Source organism: Culicoides brevitarsis, chromosome 2, assembly GCF_036172545.1.
Source record: "Culicoides brevitarsis isolate CSIRO-B50_1 chromosome 2, AGI_CSIRO_Cbre_v1, whole genome shotgun sequence".
NCBI lineage: Eukaryota > Metazoa > Arthropoda > Insecta > Diptera > Ceratopogonidae > Culicoides > Culicoides brevitarsis.
The window spans coordinates 15,249,580-15,268,706 of record NC_087086.1 but is presented as its reverse complement, the minus strand read 5'-3'; the positions used below and the strand labels follow the sequence as shown (position 1 = coordinate 15,268,706).

Genomic DNA, 19,127 nt, shown 5'->3' with positions numbered 1-19,127 from the left:
ACAACAGATGGCGCTACAGGCACCAGGTCCACATCCTGTTTGGAGCCACCAAAGCGGAAGTGTGACGGGAAATGGAACTAATTTTGTTTTGATTCACTTTTCCGCCCATCATCATCTCCAAATTTTGCTGTTTTTCCACCCTCATGGCTATTTTTCCTACTGCCAACACCCCCATGAACGGACTTTAGTGCACTAAAAACCACAAAAAGCAATAATCTGCCTCAAAAAATGCTCAAGAAGCTGTTTATCGTGCTCGATGTCGACGAGCACGGTCAAATTTTGGACTACAACATCGACGAAACCCTCACAAATGCCGTGCACACCAACTTTGATCTCAGAACAAATCTCATTAAGCGCACCAAATGTCCTCATTGCACCGGCGACCTTGAATATTCGATGCTGTTACCCAGTTTAGATGTGAAACCTGACATCAAATTAGACGAGGATGAGAAATGTTTGTTGGAAGAAGTCGAAGACGCGGAATTTCAGGAAGAAATTTACGAAATTATCGAGGAAGAAGTGCAAGACGAAGAGCATTTTCGGAATGTAACGCTCGAAAATGAAGAAAATATCGCGACAGTCAATCTGAAAATTGAACCGGTAGGAGATTCAATCAAAAAAAACACAAAACCAAAGAACGTCAGGTCAAAAATTTGTAAAAAAGAAGTTTTGGATGATGAAGAGGATGAAAATTTTGAAGAAAAATCGGGAGTTTTGCCTCCGAAGAATGTTTGTCCCGATTGTCCCAAAGCTTTTCGACTTGCCAGCACGCTTCGTGTTCACATTCAACGCTGCCATACCCCGAAATCGTTCTGTTGTCACGTTTGCGGTGCAGCTTTTGCGCGAAATAAGGAGCTGCAGGAACATTTATTGCGTCACGAGAACCCCAAACCGTACGAATGTGCTCTTTGCTCCGAGCGATATGCCGTGAAAAATAGTTTGCGAGATCATATGCGAGCAGCTCACTTGCGATCCGCTTCAGAAGGAATTTTTTGCGAATTTTGCGACAATTCCAAGAAATATCCGACGGAAGCAAAGTTATTGGATCATCATGCCCGCGTTCACAGTGGCAACGATCGATATCCGTGCAAAGAGTGTCCGCGCGCCTTTAAATATCCCGAATCGCTCCGAAATCACCTCACGCGGTATCACACGCCGCCCGAACTCATGAAGTGGTTCTCGTGCAACGAATGCAATTTTCGCGGCACTTCCGCAAAAGCCCTCGAAAAACACAAACTCGTGCATCTCGACAACTCGGAGAAACCCTTCAAGTGTTCCTACTGCGACAAAGGCTTCGGACGTCGTTACGAATGGAATCGGCACGAGATGATTCATCGCTCGGAGAAGAATTTCATCTGCGGCATTTGCAAACATAGCGTTCGCACGAATTATTTGCTGCAAAAACACATGCGGGTACATCAGGAGGGCAGACCATATGCTTGCTCGTTGTGCGATAAAAAATATCGGGATCGAGATACGTTCAAGAAACACGTGAAAGCGCATGCAGTGCAGATGGAGGCACAAGGTGAGACCCTGAATCTCGAAGAGGCGATGCAGAATCTGGCAAATGTGCATAAAACGGTGCCGATTAAGGCGAAATCGTTCCCCGTGATGGTATCGCCGTCGGAGGAAGCTCTGCTAGTGACGGAAGTGCAAGATGATATCGTTATTGAAACTGCTGGGAATGTAGTTGTAGCAAAGTTTGCGTAATTTTAAGTGAAAATTTTCATCGAATCGTAGTGTCTTTCAGGAATTTTTTGCAATTATAAGGTGCTTTAATTTTTTTTTTAACTTTTTGTCTCATAATTTATTTTTTTAAATAAAGGTCAAAATAAAATTTAAAATAAATAAAATATATCATAAAAAAATTAAATTAGGTAATTTAAAAAAAATATTAAAAAATTTCAATAAAATTATAAATAAATTTTTAAAGTATTAAATGCAAAAATTGAAATTTAATTAAATATTTTTTTTTTTATATAAAGAATAGAATAAAAAAAATAAAAAAAAAAAATAAATAAAATTTTTAAAGAAAGTATTAAAATATATTATTAAAAAATTCTAAAAATATGGAAATAAATTAAATAGGTACTTTAAAAGGAAAATATTTCAAAAATAAAAAAAAAATTATATAAATATTAAAAGCATGTTGTAAATTAAATAAAATTAAAAATTTAATGAAAAAAAAAATTTAAAATATATGATCTACGATTTTGGAAAAATTAATATGAAATTTAAAAAATTTAATTATTTTTGTAATTTTTTAAATTATCCAAAATTTATAAAAAATCTCATGTGAAAAATTTAAAAAAAAAATTAATTTCAATTTATAAATATCTAAAGAAAAATAGGCCGCTCTAAATGAAAATCAAAAATAAAGTCCGATGCCCCATTTTAAAGTCAAAAATCCAATGGGGCAAAATAAAAAAAAAATTAAAAATTGATCGTTTTTTGGCGTATTTTCATAATTTTTCAAGACATTTTCAAAAAAAAATTTCAATTATTTTAATTTTTGTTTTGAAAACTCTAAAAATATTTTTCATAAAATTACTGAATTTTTTTTTTCAAATTTTTTTGACAGTTATTTTTTATGAAATTTTGATTTTTCAATTTTTAACTTTAAATGATCTAAAATCAATTTTTCATTTGAAAATTTAAAAGAAGATTATTAAAAAACAACAAAAATGTTAATCAACGGTCAAAAATTGCTAAAATTCTGTCATTTTGTATGAAATTAAGTATTTCAAATTTTTTTTATTTTGCCGCCCCCATTTATTTTTCAAAAATTTTGGACTTTTTTTTTATTTTCATTTGGAGCGGCCTTATTTGAAAAAAAAATCTCAAAAAATTAAAATTAAATATTAAAAAAATCAAAATTTGAAAAAAATTTATTTTTTTAATATCTTGCCTTTAAATTTTTTAATAATTCAAATAGATTGAGAGACAAAAAGTTGAAAAGAAAAATTAAGTAGACTTTTTTTTTAGAAATTTAGTCATTTAAGGTGTGAAAAAGTAAAAAATAAAAATTCTTTCTAATAAAAATAAAAAGCTTCTAACGTTCCAATAGTAAATATTTTATTAAATTTTTATCCAACAGCTATAAATATACATTTTTATTACCGCATAAAAATAATGAAAAAGATAAAGAAGAAAATCAGGACGCCGAAAATCTTAATCATCAACGAGCGATTTCTCGATACCGTCCTGAAATATTTGAGGATTTCATTGTGAGCCATATCGACATTCAGTCCAACATCCAGAATATTCGTGTCAATTCTCTCAACCATCTCTTCCTGCTCCTTCACCATATGCGCCAATTGTTGAAAAATCCCGCCCAGCTCGACAATTGTGCTCTCGATGTTTTGCATCGTTTCGGCACGTTGCTGCAAATAACTGTCGTTCTCGTCGTACATCATCATCTGCTGACTGCGTGGAATGAGAGGTGCATTTTCCGCCGTTTGTCCTTCGTCGTATTCGGATTCCATGAGCAACGACGGTTGATGTGAGTTTCCGGCACGCGTTGGCGGCGCACTCGCAATGCCTCCTTGGCTGAATTGATCGCGTCGCGTTTTTTGTTGCTTCAAGTTTTCCGTGCGCACCTCGAGAATCTGCTTGAAGTCCGTACTCATGTTGGCAAGCTTCGCTTGTAAGGCCACTACCATGTTGGAAGAGTGTGAGAGCAAGTGTTTGCCGCTGGTTTGCTTGCGTTGCGACTTGGAAACTTCTTGCAGACGAGCAATTTGCTGATTTAACGAGTTGAGGTCACCTTTGATGATGTACGTCAACTCTTGGATTTCCGTTGGTCTGTCATCGAAAAGAGATTTCTTCTTTGCCACTAAAATTAAATATGTGAAAAATTAGTTTTTTAAATGATTTTTAAAAAAATAAAAACAATATCTTTCCAATTTGAGTATTCAAAATTCGAGGAGGGCAAAAATAAAATTTTAAAAAGTTCCTGAATTTGAACTAAAAATTTAAATTTTAAGGTGAAAGAAAAAAATTTAAAAAAAAAATAGAAAAAAAAAATTTATTTTATTTTTTTAAATTTAAAAATTTTTAAGAAATTCATTGGATTTTTAAATAAATATTTTTTTTTGAAGAATCTTAAAAAATTAAGAAATTTTAATTTAAAAATTATAATTATCAAAAATCTTAATTTTTTTCAAAGAGTTTTGGAATAGATTTTTCAAATTTTTTAAATAATTTTTTTTTTAAATATTTTTTTAATTTTTATTTAAAAAAAATTAAGAAAATAATCAACCGTTAATGAAAAAAAAAAATTTTTATCAAAATTCCTACTTAAAAAATTATTTTTGCCTTCTCCAATTTTTTTTTTAATTTTCGACAAACTTAAATATTAAAACGCCCTTTATTAAATAAACAAACAAAAAAAACTTACGTAAAGTTAATTTTTCCAACTTGGCATACGTGCTTGCAATATTTTTGCCCACCGTTTTCGCAATCATCATGAATTCCGCATAACTTTGCATCTGTTTGACCCTTTTTGGATCCCGTATATTGACTGCTCGCTGAATATTGCGACTTTGCAACGATCTAATTGCATTCCCAAACTCCCCACTTCTGTCTCTGGCAGTCATGATGAATTCAATTTCTGGCTCGGGATCGCTGTCAGGCTCTTCAAATCGCGGTTTTTGTTGATATTCTGTCGGCTGATTGATTGGCACGGAGGATTGAGGCGGCAAAGGCGGTTGATATGCTCCCGTTGGCGGCGCAATGAAGGAATTTTTCGCTGTCGGATTGATAAATGCTGTCGTACTCGATGAAACTTGGGCAACTTTACTCGTGAACGTTTGAAATAATTGCTGACCCGTTTGCTGAAAGTGACCTGTCCACGAATTTGCGGGAGGAGTTGTGTGATTTTTGACTTCGGGACCGTAAACTGGCGCCGACGAATCGTCTACAACAATGGTAAAGGTGTCGTCCGACTCTAAGCCGGCTACTCGACGTCTTGCTGGCATCGCATTACCAGCAAACAGGAAAAATTGAGCATTTGTTGCTGCACTTCCGAAAGACTTTCCTTTATTTGATTAAATCAAACGAAAAAAAATCTACCACGTAATCGTGAAATTTTAATCTGCTTGAATTTGACTTGAGATTTTACGGATAGCGATGATTTCTTGTTATTTAATTGCTTTTTCTTCCGTGAAACAAAAAATTTCAATTAATTTGGGATTTTTGAGCAGAATCCGGATTAATTTGGAATTTAAAATTTCAAAAATTCATATTTTGGATGAAATTCGACTCGAATTTTCGAACAAACCTCAAGTCAAACCAACTCAACCCAAATTGCCTTTCGAACGAATCTCATGCCAAACTGTCATGACATTGCAAAACTCACAAAATAAAAGTTCAGCAGTGCTATTTGTTTGGAAAATTCTGGAAAAATTACTGTAAAAAAATCGCAAAACTCTTGAAAATCGCGTTCACCGAAGAAAAATCCACAAAAATACGATGGCGGGTGCTATGTTATTGGAGCGAGCAGTCAACATTTCGTCGATAAACAAAGGCGAGTCGATTTCTTTGTTGCAGAAAATCGTCCGTGACATCGAGGTCGCCGACACAGATGAGGAGCAGATCCGCATCAAGGAGCAGGGCATCTTGCAGCTCGGCGAGTTGTACAAACAGGAGAAGAAAGCAAAGGAATTGGCGGATTTGATCAAAACAACGCGTCCCTTCCTCAGTTTGATCAGTAAAGCGAAGGCAGCGAAGCTCGTTCGTACGCTCGTCGATTACTTCCTCGATTTGGAAGCAGGCACCGGAATCGAAGTCTCTTTGTGCCAAGAGTGCATCGACTGGGCCAAGCATGAGAAACGAACATTTTTGCGTCAAAGCTTGGAAGCACGTCTCATCGCTCTGTACTACGACACGGCGATGTATAGTGAGGCCTTGACGCTCGGCAGTCAGTTATTGCGCGAATTGAAAAAGTTGGATGACAAAAATTTGCTCGTCGAGGTTCAGTTGTTGGAAAGTAAGACGTATCACGCTTTGAGCAATCTCCCACGAGCCCGTGCCGCTCTCACGAGTGCTCGGACAACGGCAAATGCCATTTATTGTCCGCCCAAAGTGCAAGCGTCACTCGATTTGCAGTCCGGCATTTTGCATGCAGCTGACGAACGTGACTTCAAAACAGCTTTTTCGTACTTTTACGAGGCTTTCGAGGGTTACGACACCGCGGAGAGCACCAAGGCACTGACTGCCCTCAAATATATGTTGCTTTGCAAGATCATGTTGGGCCAGAGTGAGGATGTAAATCAGATTATTAGCGGCAAATTGGCGATTACGTATTCGGGTCGCGATATCGATGCCATGAAAGCCATCGCCGAGGCGTCGCACAAACGTTCGTTGGCCCAATTCCAGGAAGCGCTCAAGACCTACAGCAAAGAACTCAAGGAAGACATGATTGTCAAAGCCCATCTTGGCACGTTGTATGACACGATGCTCGAACAGAATTTGTGTCGCATCATTGAGCCGTATTCGCGCGTGCAAGTTGCCTACGTCGCCGAGCAAATCAACTTGCCCATCCATCAGGTCGAGAAGAAATTGTCGCAGATGATTCTCGACAAGAAGATTACGGGCATCCTCGATCAGGGCGAAGGTGTTTTAATTGTTTTCGAAGAGACTGTTGTAGATAAGACGTACGAGGCAACGCTTGAAACTATCTCGAGCATGGGCAAGGTCGTGGATACATTATACCAGAAGGCAAAGAAACTCTAAAATTTCCTCCAATTTATCAATATTATTACAATTTTTATTTCGGAAAAGATAATTAGACGTCTACTAATCCGCATCTCCGGTCTATATCCCCATAATTTTGATTATTTTTTTTTAACTACCATTCTTAGAAATTTGATGAGAAATAAAAAATGAATAAAAAAAAAAATATTTGAAATGTTCTTTTAATGAATCTTCATAGTAAAATTAAAGGTAAGAATGGCAAAAATTAATAATTTATTAAAATTAGAGAAAATAAATATTTTTTTATATTTTTTAAAAATTTTTTAAAATATTTTTTAAATATTTTTTTAAATTTTTTTTTTTAAATTAAATTTTGTATTTTTTTTTTAAATTTTTTTAAATTTTTTTTTTTTTAAATATTTTTTTTAAATATTTTTTTAATACAATTTTTTAAATATTTTTTTTAAATTTTTTTTGAATTTATTTTTAAAATATTTTTTAATAATTTTTTAAAATAATTTTTGAATATTTCCAGATAAACAATGAGTCATTAAAAAATTATTTTTTTTTGTTTGAATTATTTTAAAAATTTCTAAATATGGATTTTTTTATTTAAGAATAAAAAAATATTTATTTAATTAATTTTTTTATAAAATTTTTTGAAGTCGATGTTTTTTAAACTTTAATTTAAAAAAAATTAGAGGGTTAATAATAATATTAATAATCTTCTGTTTCAAAAAAAACAAAAAAAATGGAAATAGGTAATAGTAAATGGTGAAGAAATGTCATCGTATTTTTTCTTTGTAAAAATGTCATCGTAATTCTTTGTTTCGATGGGTTTTGATATTTTCTTTGTTGTGAATGAAATTGTCGCAACACAATAAAGAAAAAAAAAGTAATAAAAATCAGTTGTTAAAAATATACTAATTAAAAATATTAAAATAATAAATCAAACTAAACAAGATAAAAAAAAATAATATCACGTGACTAAAATCAAATTGCTCAAAAATGTTTATTTTAACGGATTTAAATTTAAAGTTAACTAAAAAATAAGAATAATCAATTTAATTAAACAACTTTCGCTTCAAGTCGAAAAACATTGAAATATGCAAAAAAAATAAATAAAAACAATTTTTTAAACTTATTAAAATTCTTAACATTCATTTTAATAATTAGGTAAAATTTTTTGTCTTAACAAAATTTAAATATATTAATTTCTAAAAAGAAATTGATAAAAAATTAAATTGATTTTTTTAATTTTTTCTAAAATTACTCAAAATAAAATAATCAAAGTAAAGTACAAAAGTATGTAAAGTACAAAATACTCCAAATTCTGATTTATATAATTGTTTTCAGGATAAAAAGACAAAAAAAAAAAGAAAAGTGGAAAAAAGTTTGCCAGCCTTAACGATGAGGAACGCCTGGCATCTGACAGCTTCTAGAACTGATAATGTTCCATGATCAAAAGTATAATTATAAAAATTATAAATTTTATCATCGGAAACATCACAACCACGACAGACAACAGACAATATAAAATGTTACAACCGAACGAAAAATCTCTGTACAGAGTCCGAGCACTAACTAATCTCTTCAATCATTTTTGTTTCATTAACATTTTTATAATAATCGTCTCTCTTCTTGTGCGTAGTACTACTAACTACGATACGGACCAATACTTCTCGTCGCAAACGTAGCTGACCTGTACGTTCGCGCTGCCGATGAAAAAGAACGAACATGCATCGCGATATTCAGTTTACTTCAGTTATTCGTTGAACTTGAACTAGAAAGCATCGTCAGTTAAATTCTCTTTGAGAAAAAAAAATTAAAATAATTAAATAATAATGTTTCGGTTTGCTTTGTTGTTAGCGTGCCTGTTTGTGGCAACGAGCAGTGCTTTACCCGCGGGCAAGCACGATTCGAAGGATGAAGTTGCTGGCGCAACATCGTCTCCATCTCCCGTTTCACCTGCCAAGCCGGTTGAGGAAAATGCGAAACAACCGCCCAAAACAACAATCACTTTTGACCAACGGCAAGAGGGAAAATTCAACGTTCGCGCCGACTTGGAGAACTTTGTGATTGTTTTTGTGCCATCGTCTCCCTCGCAAGGCATGAGTTTGTTGGAGATGTTGGCTTCGATGCGTCGAACTCAGTCGAAAAATGGCAACAAACGGATCTCGAGTGAGAAAGATGTCAAGGGAAAATACTCGAAGAAGGTCGAAACGAACCCCAAAGAGACTCCCGTTGTCGATTCCTTCATCGAGGGACGCACGCCCTACAAAGTCGACATCTCGAGCACCTTGACAGACGCCAATTTGCAAGAAACTTCCTCAGGTAAATCATAACTGCTACTTGAATTTAATAACGAAGTAACTCTACTTCTTCTTATTATTACTTCTCCCCTTCTAAATAAACATACGTATGAAAAATGAAATAAATTGTAAAATATATATATTGCAGTAGTAGAAGGTAACAATAACAACCGTAAAGTGATTGTAGTCGAGAGCAGACAAAAACGCGTACCTAAACATCTTGGCCTCTATAACAATGTTTTAAAATCAAATTCTGTCGTAGCATTAATCAATCCTAGTAGTACTTCTAGTTATGACGGTGAAGGGCTCGACGAGCTTTATCGCGATACCGACTTTGCGCCACGGCATGCTGCCGCAAGCATCTCCTCCTCTGCTTATCTCAAAGAATTAACCGATTCAATTCCTTCTATTGATAGCTTAAAGTTAGAATCTGCGGACAACGACTGGAAATTACTTGGTGCAACAGAGCCTGGATGTGGTCCCGATCGAAATATGCGACGAGACTCTTACGGAATTTGCAGATTTTATCCCATAGATGTTTAAGTTTTTATATTTTTTTTTTATCGAGATTAATTAAGACTTTTTTAGACATAAGACAAGCATTTAAAAATACAAAAAAAAAGAAAAGGCAATTAATAAAGAATACATTAACACACATTTTAATGGAAATGAAGACTTTTTTCGAATGACCCACTTTTAGGTTCTTTTTACCGGTTTCTACACATTTACGAGCTTTAAATGATTTTGCAACGTAATTAACTCTCCAACTTTAAACACGGGATCTTTTTTTATGAATATGCGTCGTTCACTTAATTATACTATTAGCTACATGAGATTTGCTTTGTAGCTAACACAGAAGTACACTGACCTTTGAGAATCATGAAAAATAACATGTCGATATGAATTTTTAATGTAAACATGTGATCTTGAACGAGGAGAACGATAGTTATTAGATTTCAAGTGCAATGTCACGAAAAAATATATGGGATTTGTCTAACGGTACTTGTCTGTCTGTCTCATAATAAATTTTTTGAACGGTGAATTTTTAATGAACTTAGCTTTTAGAAATTTTTTTATACGATTCGTTGATAAATTTATCATGGGGTTCTTCATAGTCTCCTTCAAATATCTAGTTAAGTAGCTACTTTAACATATCTCCATGAGTTTAAACGATCGTCTAACAATGATTTTATATATATATTTTTTTAATATATTTTTTTTTTAATATTTTTTTTAATATATTTTTTTTAATTTATTTTTTTTTTATATATTTTTTATAATATATTTTTTAATACATATTAGTATCAAGACTTAATATAGTATTCCAATTTAAAAAAAAAATAGTATCATAATTTGTTCTTGATTTATAGAGATGTTTTCTTGATTTTTTTCAGTTTTGACTCAATGTGTACCAAAGATGTTATAGGGTTTTAATAATTTTGAACCTTGTAATCCAATTAGAAACTAGTTGTAGTTGTAGCATTGTAATGTTAATCTTGTATTAAAACAACCCATATTTGAAAATTTCTCATGTAGCTTTGCATAGAAATGATTTGGATGATTTCAGAAGGAACTTATCCTGCAATGACAAATGATCTAACTTCTATTTGAGGTTTTTTATCTATTGATGGTGAAAGAATTACCTCAAGTAAAGATAATTCATGAATGAATCTCAAACTTTGTCTTATTTTTACAATTTTCATTTATAATACGATCTAAAATAAAAAAAATATTAAATATCAACTAAAGTATCGTAATCAGCACAAAAACTCACGAATTAATCTAATTATTTCAATTAATCATCGTTTTTCTTTGAGAAATTGAAGAGGTAAATATTTCGAGCACGTTCGTTTCTGACACTTGTTCACGTCATTGTAGGGACGTCTTGCGTAGTTAAACAGATGGCAAAAATCAAAGTTTCCAGTATTTTATCAATCTCAGCTCAGTTCCAATTTTGTTTCTTTTTTTGTTTATTTTAAGTTCTGGTTGAGGAATCGTAACATATTTTGTTATCAAAAAACGGATGAAAAATGATCTGACTTCTATATGAGGAACCTTATCGATTTGTGATAAACTTGTAACTCTTATTTTCATCGTGTGTCAGATTTAATTTTTCTTGCTCTGAAAATTGTAGAGAAAATTAATAAATTTTCAAATATTTGTATTATACTTACAAGGTTTATCTCTTTCCTCCTATTTATTGCTATGCACTTAGCTTCTTCTTAATTCCTAAAATACATAAATATTAATGAAATTTCAAAATGCGCTCAAGTTGAAACTTCTCTCCACTAATCCATTATCAACCAACCTTTCTATTTTGCGAAAAAAATATCTTCAATGAAGCAAGTTGCTGAAAAAAAATTAAAAGATCATGTTTTAGTTGTTAGAACGGCTCTTCATCATGTACACAAGATCATCGACACCGCACAAGTTCAAGCAATGATATAACATATTTATCATTAATATAGTATAATAAAACTGATATTACAAAATATAAAACTGTAAAATGCTAACTGTACTTTTTCATATTCAAAACTGGACTTTCCAGCTCGCGTTCTTTCTTTGTTTACTGCTGTTGCTCAGGATTGTTTTTATTCGTACGATACGCATCTAATTTATTATTTAAATACTTTCTATCTGCGTCGTCGTTGACCATTCTGTAGTAAAGTTTTGCATTTCTTATTTTGACCTAAAACAACTTTTTTTTATTTCAACGAGAAGAAGAAGAAAACGACGAAGAAGCAGAACGAATTAAAGTGCGTTTCGTATTGCTTTTCAGTATCGTCGATCACTTCAGAAACGCAACATGTTCAGAATAATTACCTTCGGGATCTTGGTGAGTTTTGCACTTGCTGCTCCTCCATCATCTTCTTCTTCGGCGAAAAAGAAGGGAATTTTTGACGATCTTTACGATGAATTCGATTTGCTGGATGAGGTCCCGTTGAACACGGATAACAGAGATTACGAGATAATTTATGATACGCGACAAAAAGGCGAGGAAAATTACAGATTGCATGTCGATGGTGTTCAAGTGCTGTTTGGCGAAGAGCCTCAAGTGAACTCGGATCTGTTGGGGGCTTTGGAAGCAATGTACGGAATGGGAATGGGCGGGGGCGGAATGAACGAAGAAACTTTGTTCACAATTGGAGGAGGACCACTGGCAAGTACAACGAAGAAGGAAGAAAATGAAAAAACTACAACTTCAAAACCGTTAACTGTGGAAGAAATTAACGACAAAAAAGAAACTACGGAAAAACCTTTGACTGAAACTTCAACGACTAAAAAAGCGGAAGAAACTACAAAAATGCCTTCAAAGACTGATATCTCAAGTTTGAAACGAAATTCAGATTTTGTCAAAAGAAGGTAAATTTTTTAAAAATTTCTTCTAAAAAAAAATTTTAAATTTTTTTTTTGTAGATTTAAATTATCTGATGTCGTTCGCTCATTTTTCCACAACAAACGATTCGCTGAACATCAAAATTAATTAATTTTATGACGAAATAAAATTATTATTTATTAAAAAAAAAACAAAAAAACAAAAAAAATTAAAGCATCACTTGAACTGGGATAAAAATTTCATGAGTATTGCTTCCAGCTGGCGGTAATTTTTGCACTACATGAACTTCGCTATTTGTGTTCGTATTAATTCTATAAGTTGTACTTTCGATAATATCGATCACTTTGTTGGTATCTTCACTTTTCTTTGTCGTTGTCTCAATTTTGGTCGTTTCAATTTTCGTCGAATCTTCTTTTTTCTCATCTTCGTCGGTTTCTGGCTCAACAGTTGGCGTCACTTCAGTACTTTCCTTTTCCGGCTTTTCGTAAGTGATGTCCGTTAAATCTGAGCAATAAGGTCCTTTGCATTCAGAATCTTCGTCATAAGAGGGACTCACTGAAAATGTGACATGTTCGCCAATATTTTGAAAAAGTTTCGTGAGATCCGGCAAAGCGATGTAAACATTTTTGATGTGAACGAAGTAGTTTTCTTCTCCGGTTTGGGTTTGGTTGAAGATGACTTTTTCGCTGCCAGATTCGTGTTTGTTGTTTCTGCCAATGGTGAATGCTGTGATACTGTATGAATGGACGAGAACAAGCAGCAACGGGAAAAATTTCATTTTATTTGTTTTTTTTTTTGAGTAAAAAGTTGTTGATACACGTTCGAACAAGAACAAGGCACAGAATTAACTGTTTTGTATTTTTTAAAAAATTATTCAGATTAGTCGCGACGTTGTTGTTGTGCTAGTGGTTGGTTAGAAAGAGAGAAAGAGGTTCATTCAACTTTTTTATTGTGTTTGTTGAGATGGATGTGTGAGGAAAGAAAGTAATGAAGAATAACGCGAAAAAAATGCGATTGAAGGTTGATTAAAGGAGATTAAATTTTTAATGTGATTTGAGGAAAAAATAAATAAAATTACAAAAATAATGAGAAATATATAAGGAAAATGTTACTAAATAAATTAAAATTATTTTTATAAATATAGTTTATTTTTTAAATTAAATTTTTAAAATTATTTATATTAAATTTAAAATTATTTTACAAAATTAAAAAAAATACCAATTTAATTTAAATAAATAATTTTAATAAAAATTATTAAAATAATAATTTTTGATTTATTTTTTAGAATAAATTAATTTAAATTTTTTTGAATTAAATTTTTTAAGAAAAATAATTATTTTTAAATTATATAAAAATATTTAATCGAATTAAATTTTTTTAATTTAAAAAAAAAAAAATTTTAAAGGAATTTATAAAAATTACCTCAACTAGGTATATTATTTTTTATAAATTATTTTTTAAATTAATTTTTTACTTTTCTTAAATTTTGAGATTTTTTTTTTTAAATATATCCAAAAACTTTTTTCAAAATAAAATAAAAATGGTTTTTAAAAATTTACGTTTTTTTTAGTTTTTCAAGAACAAAAATTTTTTTAAAAAAAAATAAAAATTTTTTAAAAAAAAAAAAAAAAAATCTCTAAAAAAAAAAAAATTTTTAAAAAATTTTTAAAAAATGAAATAAAAATTACTTGAAAACTCTTAAAATTTTTTTCAAATATCAATTATTTTTTAAAAATTTGAATTTAGAAATTAATTTTTTACTTTTTTTAAATTTTGAGATTTTTTTAAAATATTTATTTGATGAAAAAATTGCAATTAGGTAATTTTTCTTATTTTATTTTTCTAAACATTTAAGAAATATTTTTCTCCAAAATAATAAAATTTTAGTCATTTTAACACAAATTCAACAAAATTAATTAAAAAATCAATTTTTATTTAAAAAAGTGAAATGAATCCCGCCTTTTGCCTTCACTTTCTACCGTTATTGGTGCCCTTATTTTAAAAAATCCGCATTTCCATCACTGTGGATGTCCCCTTTGCTGTTTCCCCATGTAATTTTCAGTCCGCTCCCTCAATATTTACGAAAACAATGTCAAACCACGGAAAAATTTTGTAGTTTTCCATGTTTTTCTCGCACGAAAAAATGGAATTAAGCCACTAAACATTCCAAAAAATGACTTTTAGCGACCTAAGTTACTGTAAATCGACTAATAGAAACATTGTTAACATGTAAAAAATTGTTAAACGCAGTGATAAACGGCACAAAACGTACTTAAAAGTAAATTCCTAAGTAAATTTAGTAGATGAAAAAAATTAAAAGAGACGAAAAATGAAGGAAATCCCGACATTCAACATTTTCCTGTACTTGTTGACGATTTTGGCGTTCACATCATCCGTGGATTTAGACAACATTTGTCCCGAGCGGTTTCCTGAGGTCTTTCAAAAGGCAGCTCCGATCGGTGAGTCATGCGATTTCAATGCCATACGGAATTTTTTTGACTTTTTTCTTGTTTTTAGGGAACAATTCTGCCGGAAAAATCACGGGACTGAATCAAACGACTGTAAATACGCTCGATTTGTGCGTCGAAAGTTGCTGCAAGAGCGTCGAAGAGTGCAATGTTGTATTTTTTTACAATAAAACTTGTTACCACGTCATGTGCCAGACGAACGAAATTTGTCTCCCGCTGAAACGGAACAACATTAAGCAGGATTTATCGATGGTGCTCATCAAGCCAGTCACGGGAAGCGATCCATGGGAACTTTCCTTGCGAAAATTCAAGTTGCAGCAAGAACTGGAGTTGCAAGAGGCCCAAAATGAGGCGGCTTTGTCGCGAAAACGCATCAACGACGTGTTATCGGGCTACGGGCAGTTTGTGGATCCCGACACGGAACTGCTGGAGCGAAAATTGAAAGATATTTACAAGAATTACGAGACAAATTTCCCGGGAGAACTGCAATATGGGGATTTAGAGGGCGAGGAAAGTCGTCGCATCACGGAAGTCGATGCTGTGAAGCCGTGCACAATTGGCGGAAAAAATATCTGTTCGCGTTTTGAAGTTTGTCGCCGATTTCGGGAGGAACAAGGACGCGGATATTGCGAATGTATTCTCGGATATCAGCGAGATCAAAATAACCGATGTGTCAAAGTCAAACATTTGCTGGGCGAGGCAATTGCTGAACGACTAATGATGAAAAGTGACCTCGACGAAGCCGGAAATGACGCTGAAAGTAACGTCGAAGACTCGAAAGAGCAAGTTCCGATCCCGAATGACAAGAAAAAAATCCTTACGGTGTCAGTTGCGTCGAAATTACTGAAGTTGCCGGAAAATGAGGTGACTTTGGCAGCTTTTGTCATTCCAAATGAGAAAACAAGCAACGATAAGTATTCCTATTTGTGGACTTTGATCTCACAACCGAAGCCAAATTCGAATGGAACGATAGAGGATGCTTCGACGGATCAAATTCGACTCACAAATCTCTCGGAGGGCACGTATCAGTTCAAATGTCAGGTCACGGGAACCTATTATTATGGAGAAGCATTGGCAAATGTGACAGTTTTGCCAGCAAATCGCATCAATAAGGCGCCGCAAGTCATGATAACGCCTTCTTATCAAACCGTAAGTACCTTGTAATTTTTATAAAAGTCATTAAAAAATTATTTTGAGATTTTATTAAATTGAATCGCATTTAAAAAGAAAAAAAATTATTGATAAAATTGAAAAAATTATAAAAAAATTTCAATTTAAAAAAAAATATTTTAATAATTTAATTTAATTTAATATTTTTTTTTATTAATTAATTTTTTTATTTATATTTTAATTTAATTATTTTTGACTGGATAAAATTGTAAAAATTCAGTAATTTTCATGAAAATAAATTAATAGAAAATTAAAAATAATAAAAAAAAAATTAAAAAATATTTTAAAAATTTTGGAGGAATATATGCTAAAATTATTCGAAAATTATTTATAATTAATTAATTTTATTATTTTTTTTTAATTTTTTAATTTTTTTTAATCAAAAAATGATAAAAATTAAAATAATTTTAATTCTCCTCTAATTTAAAAATTTTTAAATAATTTTAAAAATATTTTTAGGTAAAATTACCAAATCATCGTGGAATTTTGGATGGCAGCGGAAGCACTGACGACGGAAAAATCGAATCCTACACTTGGGAAATCATCTCTGCCCCCATCGGATATCAATCCACGCAGCTCGCCACGAACATGTTACATTCCTCGATGCTCCAAATCGACAATTTAGAGCTCCCTGGCAACTATACGTTCAAACTAACGGTCGAAGATAGCGAACAAAAGTCCAATTCAACCACAGCAACGATCGAGGTGCTCAAAGAAATCGATTACCCACCAAATGCCAATGCAGGCACCGACATAATTGTCTACTACCCCCAAACAAATGTCACGTTAAACGGCAGTCTCAGCACCGACGATCACGAAATCACGGCATGGGAATGGACCAAAGACTCTTCCACGGATCAATCGAAGCCTGTTGACATGACACTCACTCGCAGCCCATATTTGCAGCTATCCAACCTCGAAGTTGGCGTCTATACGTTCCTGCTAAAAGTCATGGATGCCAAAAATCAAAGCTCGACATCAAAAGTTCGTGTTTTTGTGAAACCTGCGCTGACGAATGAACCAAATGCTGTCACCGGATCCAACCAAACGATCATTTTACCGCAAAATTGGGCCCTTTTGAATGGCACCGAGTCAACGGATGACGTCAAAATCGAACGTTTCGAGTGGAAACAACTTGCTGGTCCAAGTGAATCGAATATCGTGAACGCATCCATGCCTTTTGCCAATGCCACGGGTCTCAAAGTGGGGCGTTACATGTTCCAATTGACCGTTTTTGATAATTTGAACAACAATGCGAGTGCAATAACGAACGTCACGGTCAAACAGGAGCAAAATACGCCGCCAATCGCCAATGGAGGAGGCGATCAAACCGTAACTTTACCAATTTCCGTGGTAATTTTGAACGGAAGTCGCTCCTCGGACGACTTGGAGATCACAAAATGGCTGTGGGAGCGTGACGGAACCTCATTAGCGATGGGAACAATCATCGGAAATACCAGCAACGAGCCGGTATTGATGCTAACGAACGTCGTTCCCGGCAGATATGTCTTCAAACTGACTGTTAGTGACGAACAGGGACTCACAAATTCCGATACAGTGTCGATTTTCGTAAATCCCGACCCATTGGCTTTGAATTTAGTAGAACTGACCCTCACAATGGAAGCAAATTTCTTGCGACAATCGGAATTGGACTTTATTTTGCAGAAAGTCATGTTGTTGCTGGGTGACGACATCAAAGTTACTGTCCGAGACTTGAAGGTAGACCAAAAAACGGGGAAACTTATTTGTATTTTTTATGCAACGAAGGTAATTTTAAGTGAAATTATTAGTTTTTTACCGTTTTTTGACTAATTTTGTGATTTTATTTCAGGGCAATGAACAAAAATCCATCATTATGCCTGCTATTGACGTGGAAAGAATTCTAAAAGAAAAATTATTACGTGATTTTACGATTATTGGACCATCTGTGTTGGAAGTTCGAACATCTATTTGTCAAAATAACTGTTCCGGTAAGAGATTTTCGTTCAATTTCCACGTGAAAAAGTTAAAAATTTAATTTTTTCGTAGGTCATGGAGTTTGTAACAGCCAAACGCGCGTTTGCATGTGCGATTCCTTTTGGTTGCCGGATCTTTGGTACTTTTTAGGTGTCGAGGAAGCCAATTGCAGTAAGTTTTTTTCAAAAAATCTATTGAAAAGTGTAAATTTTATAAAATTTTCATTAATTTTTTAGATTGGTCCATCTTGTACGTCGTCGTTGGTGTCGCCTTTACCTTCGTTCTGATATCCGGAGTCTGTTTTGCCATCACCTACTTCTGTCGGAGACGTTCTTCCGTTCGAAAATCATCTTCTAGGTCACGTCGTGCCCCGCAAAAGTACACGCCGCTCGATACGCATGAAGAAGATACAGCAAATAATTGTAATTTTTTGAATTTTTCTTAATTTCAAGTCAAAATTTGAACTTTTTTCCTTTGTAGACTTGCGAAATAGCGTTAATACCTTTTCGGAAGAGTCAGATGAGTCCGAATCCGACATCTTGTTTGAGACCCGAAGTCGCAACGGGATCCTAAAATCCAATGGAGACACGAGTAAATCCAACGGGAAGTACTCGATGACCCGTTTGGGACGCAAAATTAAGACATAATGTGATTTTTTTAGTTTAATTTTTTTTTTACCACAACACAATATTCCAAAGAGAACAAATTTCTTTATAATTTGCCATTGTCGTACATTTTACGTTCCTGGTTCGTAGAACATAAGAATTTTTAGTCGTAAGGAAGTTTATAAAAAGGAAAATAAACAAAATCAGCCATTCATCAAGTTGTTTTTGAAAAAAAAAAGTCAGCTGTTCCAACTGTCAACTGTCAAAAACCAAAACAAATCGTGCCGTGTTGTCCCGTGAATTTCATGAATTTCCCTGAATTTCGGTCTTTTTGTAGTGAAAAGTGGTGAAAAAACGCGTAAAAACCCCGAAAAATGGCCGACGAAGTGCTCCGCGAACTGCTGGAAGTCGAAATTTCCGGCAATTTCAGGGATTTCTTTGTGCAAAACTTCCAGGTAAGTACAAAACTTTCATTTTTTTACATCCCGGATTTGATGTTTTTCTACTTTTCACAACTTGGATTGAGGTAACTGATGTCTTCGGAAGTGGTCCTTTCACATTTTCCTGTGAAAAATGAAGAAAT

At 33.2% G+C, this 19,127-nt stretch overlaps 6 protein-coding genes across 7 annotated transcripts in view; 5 read left to right on the top strand and 1 right to left on the bottom strand.

Annotated features, from left to right (window-relative positions):
- The first annotated feature begins 87 nt into the window (after window positions 1-87).
- LOC134831364 (gastrula zinc finger protein XlCGF26.1-like) lies at window positions 88-1,848 on the top strand. Its single transcript, XM_063845083.1, has one exon. The coding sequence runs from the start codon at window positions 229-231 to the stop codon at window positions 1,708-1,710; it is 1,482 nt and encodes a 493-aa protein (XP_063701153.1). The 5' UTR covers window positions 88-228; the 3' UTR covers window positions 1,711-1,848.
- Window positions 1,849-3,058: 1,210 nt separating this feature from the next.
- On the bottom strand, window positions 3,059-5,252 carry LOC134830057 (syntaxin-5). The gene is made up of 2 exons (XM_063843416.1): window positions 4,400-5,252; window positions 3,059-3,835 (listed from the first exon to the last, which is right to left on the bottom strand). The coding sequence occupies exons 1-2, from the start codon at window positions 4,977-4,979 to the stop codon at window positions 3,117-3,119; spliced, it is 1,299 nt and encodes a 432-aa protein (XP_063699486.1). The 5' UTR covers window positions 4,980-5,252; the 3' UTR covers window positions 3,059-3,116.
- Window positions 5,253-5,330: 78 nt separating this feature from the next.
- Window positions 5,331-6,901, top strand: LOC134830235 (26S proteasome non-ATPase regulatory subunit 11). Its single transcript, XM_063843650.1, has one exon. The coding sequence runs from the start codon at window positions 5,473-5,475 to the stop codon at window positions 6,733-6,735; it is 1,263 nt and encodes a 420-aa protein (XP_063699720.1). The 5' UTR covers window positions 5,331-5,472; the 3' UTR covers window positions 6,736-6,901.
- A 1,583-nt stretch (window positions 6,902-8,484) lies between these two features.
- LOC134831716 (uncharacterized) lies at window positions 8,485-9,658 on the top strand. Of its 2 annotated transcripts, none has more exons than XM_063845523.1 (2): window positions 8,485-9,030; window positions 9,160-9,658. In XM_063845523.1, the coding sequence occupies exons 1-2, from the start codon at window positions 8,541-8,543 to the stop codon at window positions 9,549-9,551; spliced, it is 882 nt and encodes a 293-aa protein (XP_063701593.1). In that variant the 5' UTR covers window positions 8,485-8,540; the 3' UTR covers window positions 9,552-9,658. The 2 variants fall into 2 exon arrangements, with proteins under 2 accessions (XP_063701593.1, XP_063701592.1); XM_063845522.1 differs by having other exon boundaries at window positions 9,157-9,658.
- Window positions 9,659-14,453: 4,795 nt separating this feature from the next.
- On the top strand, window positions 14,454-18,749 carry LOC134830564 (dyslexia-associated protein KIAA0319-like protein). The gene is made up of 7 exons (XM_063844090.1): window positions 14,454-14,804; window positions 14,863-15,962; window positions 16,443-17,750; window positions 17,815-17,953; window positions 18,012-18,110; window positions 18,176-18,361; window positions 18,420-18,749. The coding sequence occupies exons 1-7, from the start codon at window positions 14,675-14,677 to the stop codon at window positions 18,584-18,586; spliced, it is 3,129 nt and encodes a 1,042-aa protein (XP_063700160.1). The 5' UTR covers window positions 14,454-14,674; the 3' UTR covers window positions 18,587-18,749.
- Window positions 18,750-18,827: 78 nt separating this feature from the next.
- Window positions 18,828-19,127, top strand: part of LOC134828563 (protein disks lost) — a 40,222-nt gene continuing 39,922 nt past the window's right edge. The window contains 1 exon segment of the mRNA XM_063841539.1: window positions 18,828-18,999. Within this exon segment, the coding sequence (XP_063697609.1) occupies window positions 18,919-18,999 (81 nt within the window). The 5' untranslated portion in view covers window positions 18,828-18,918.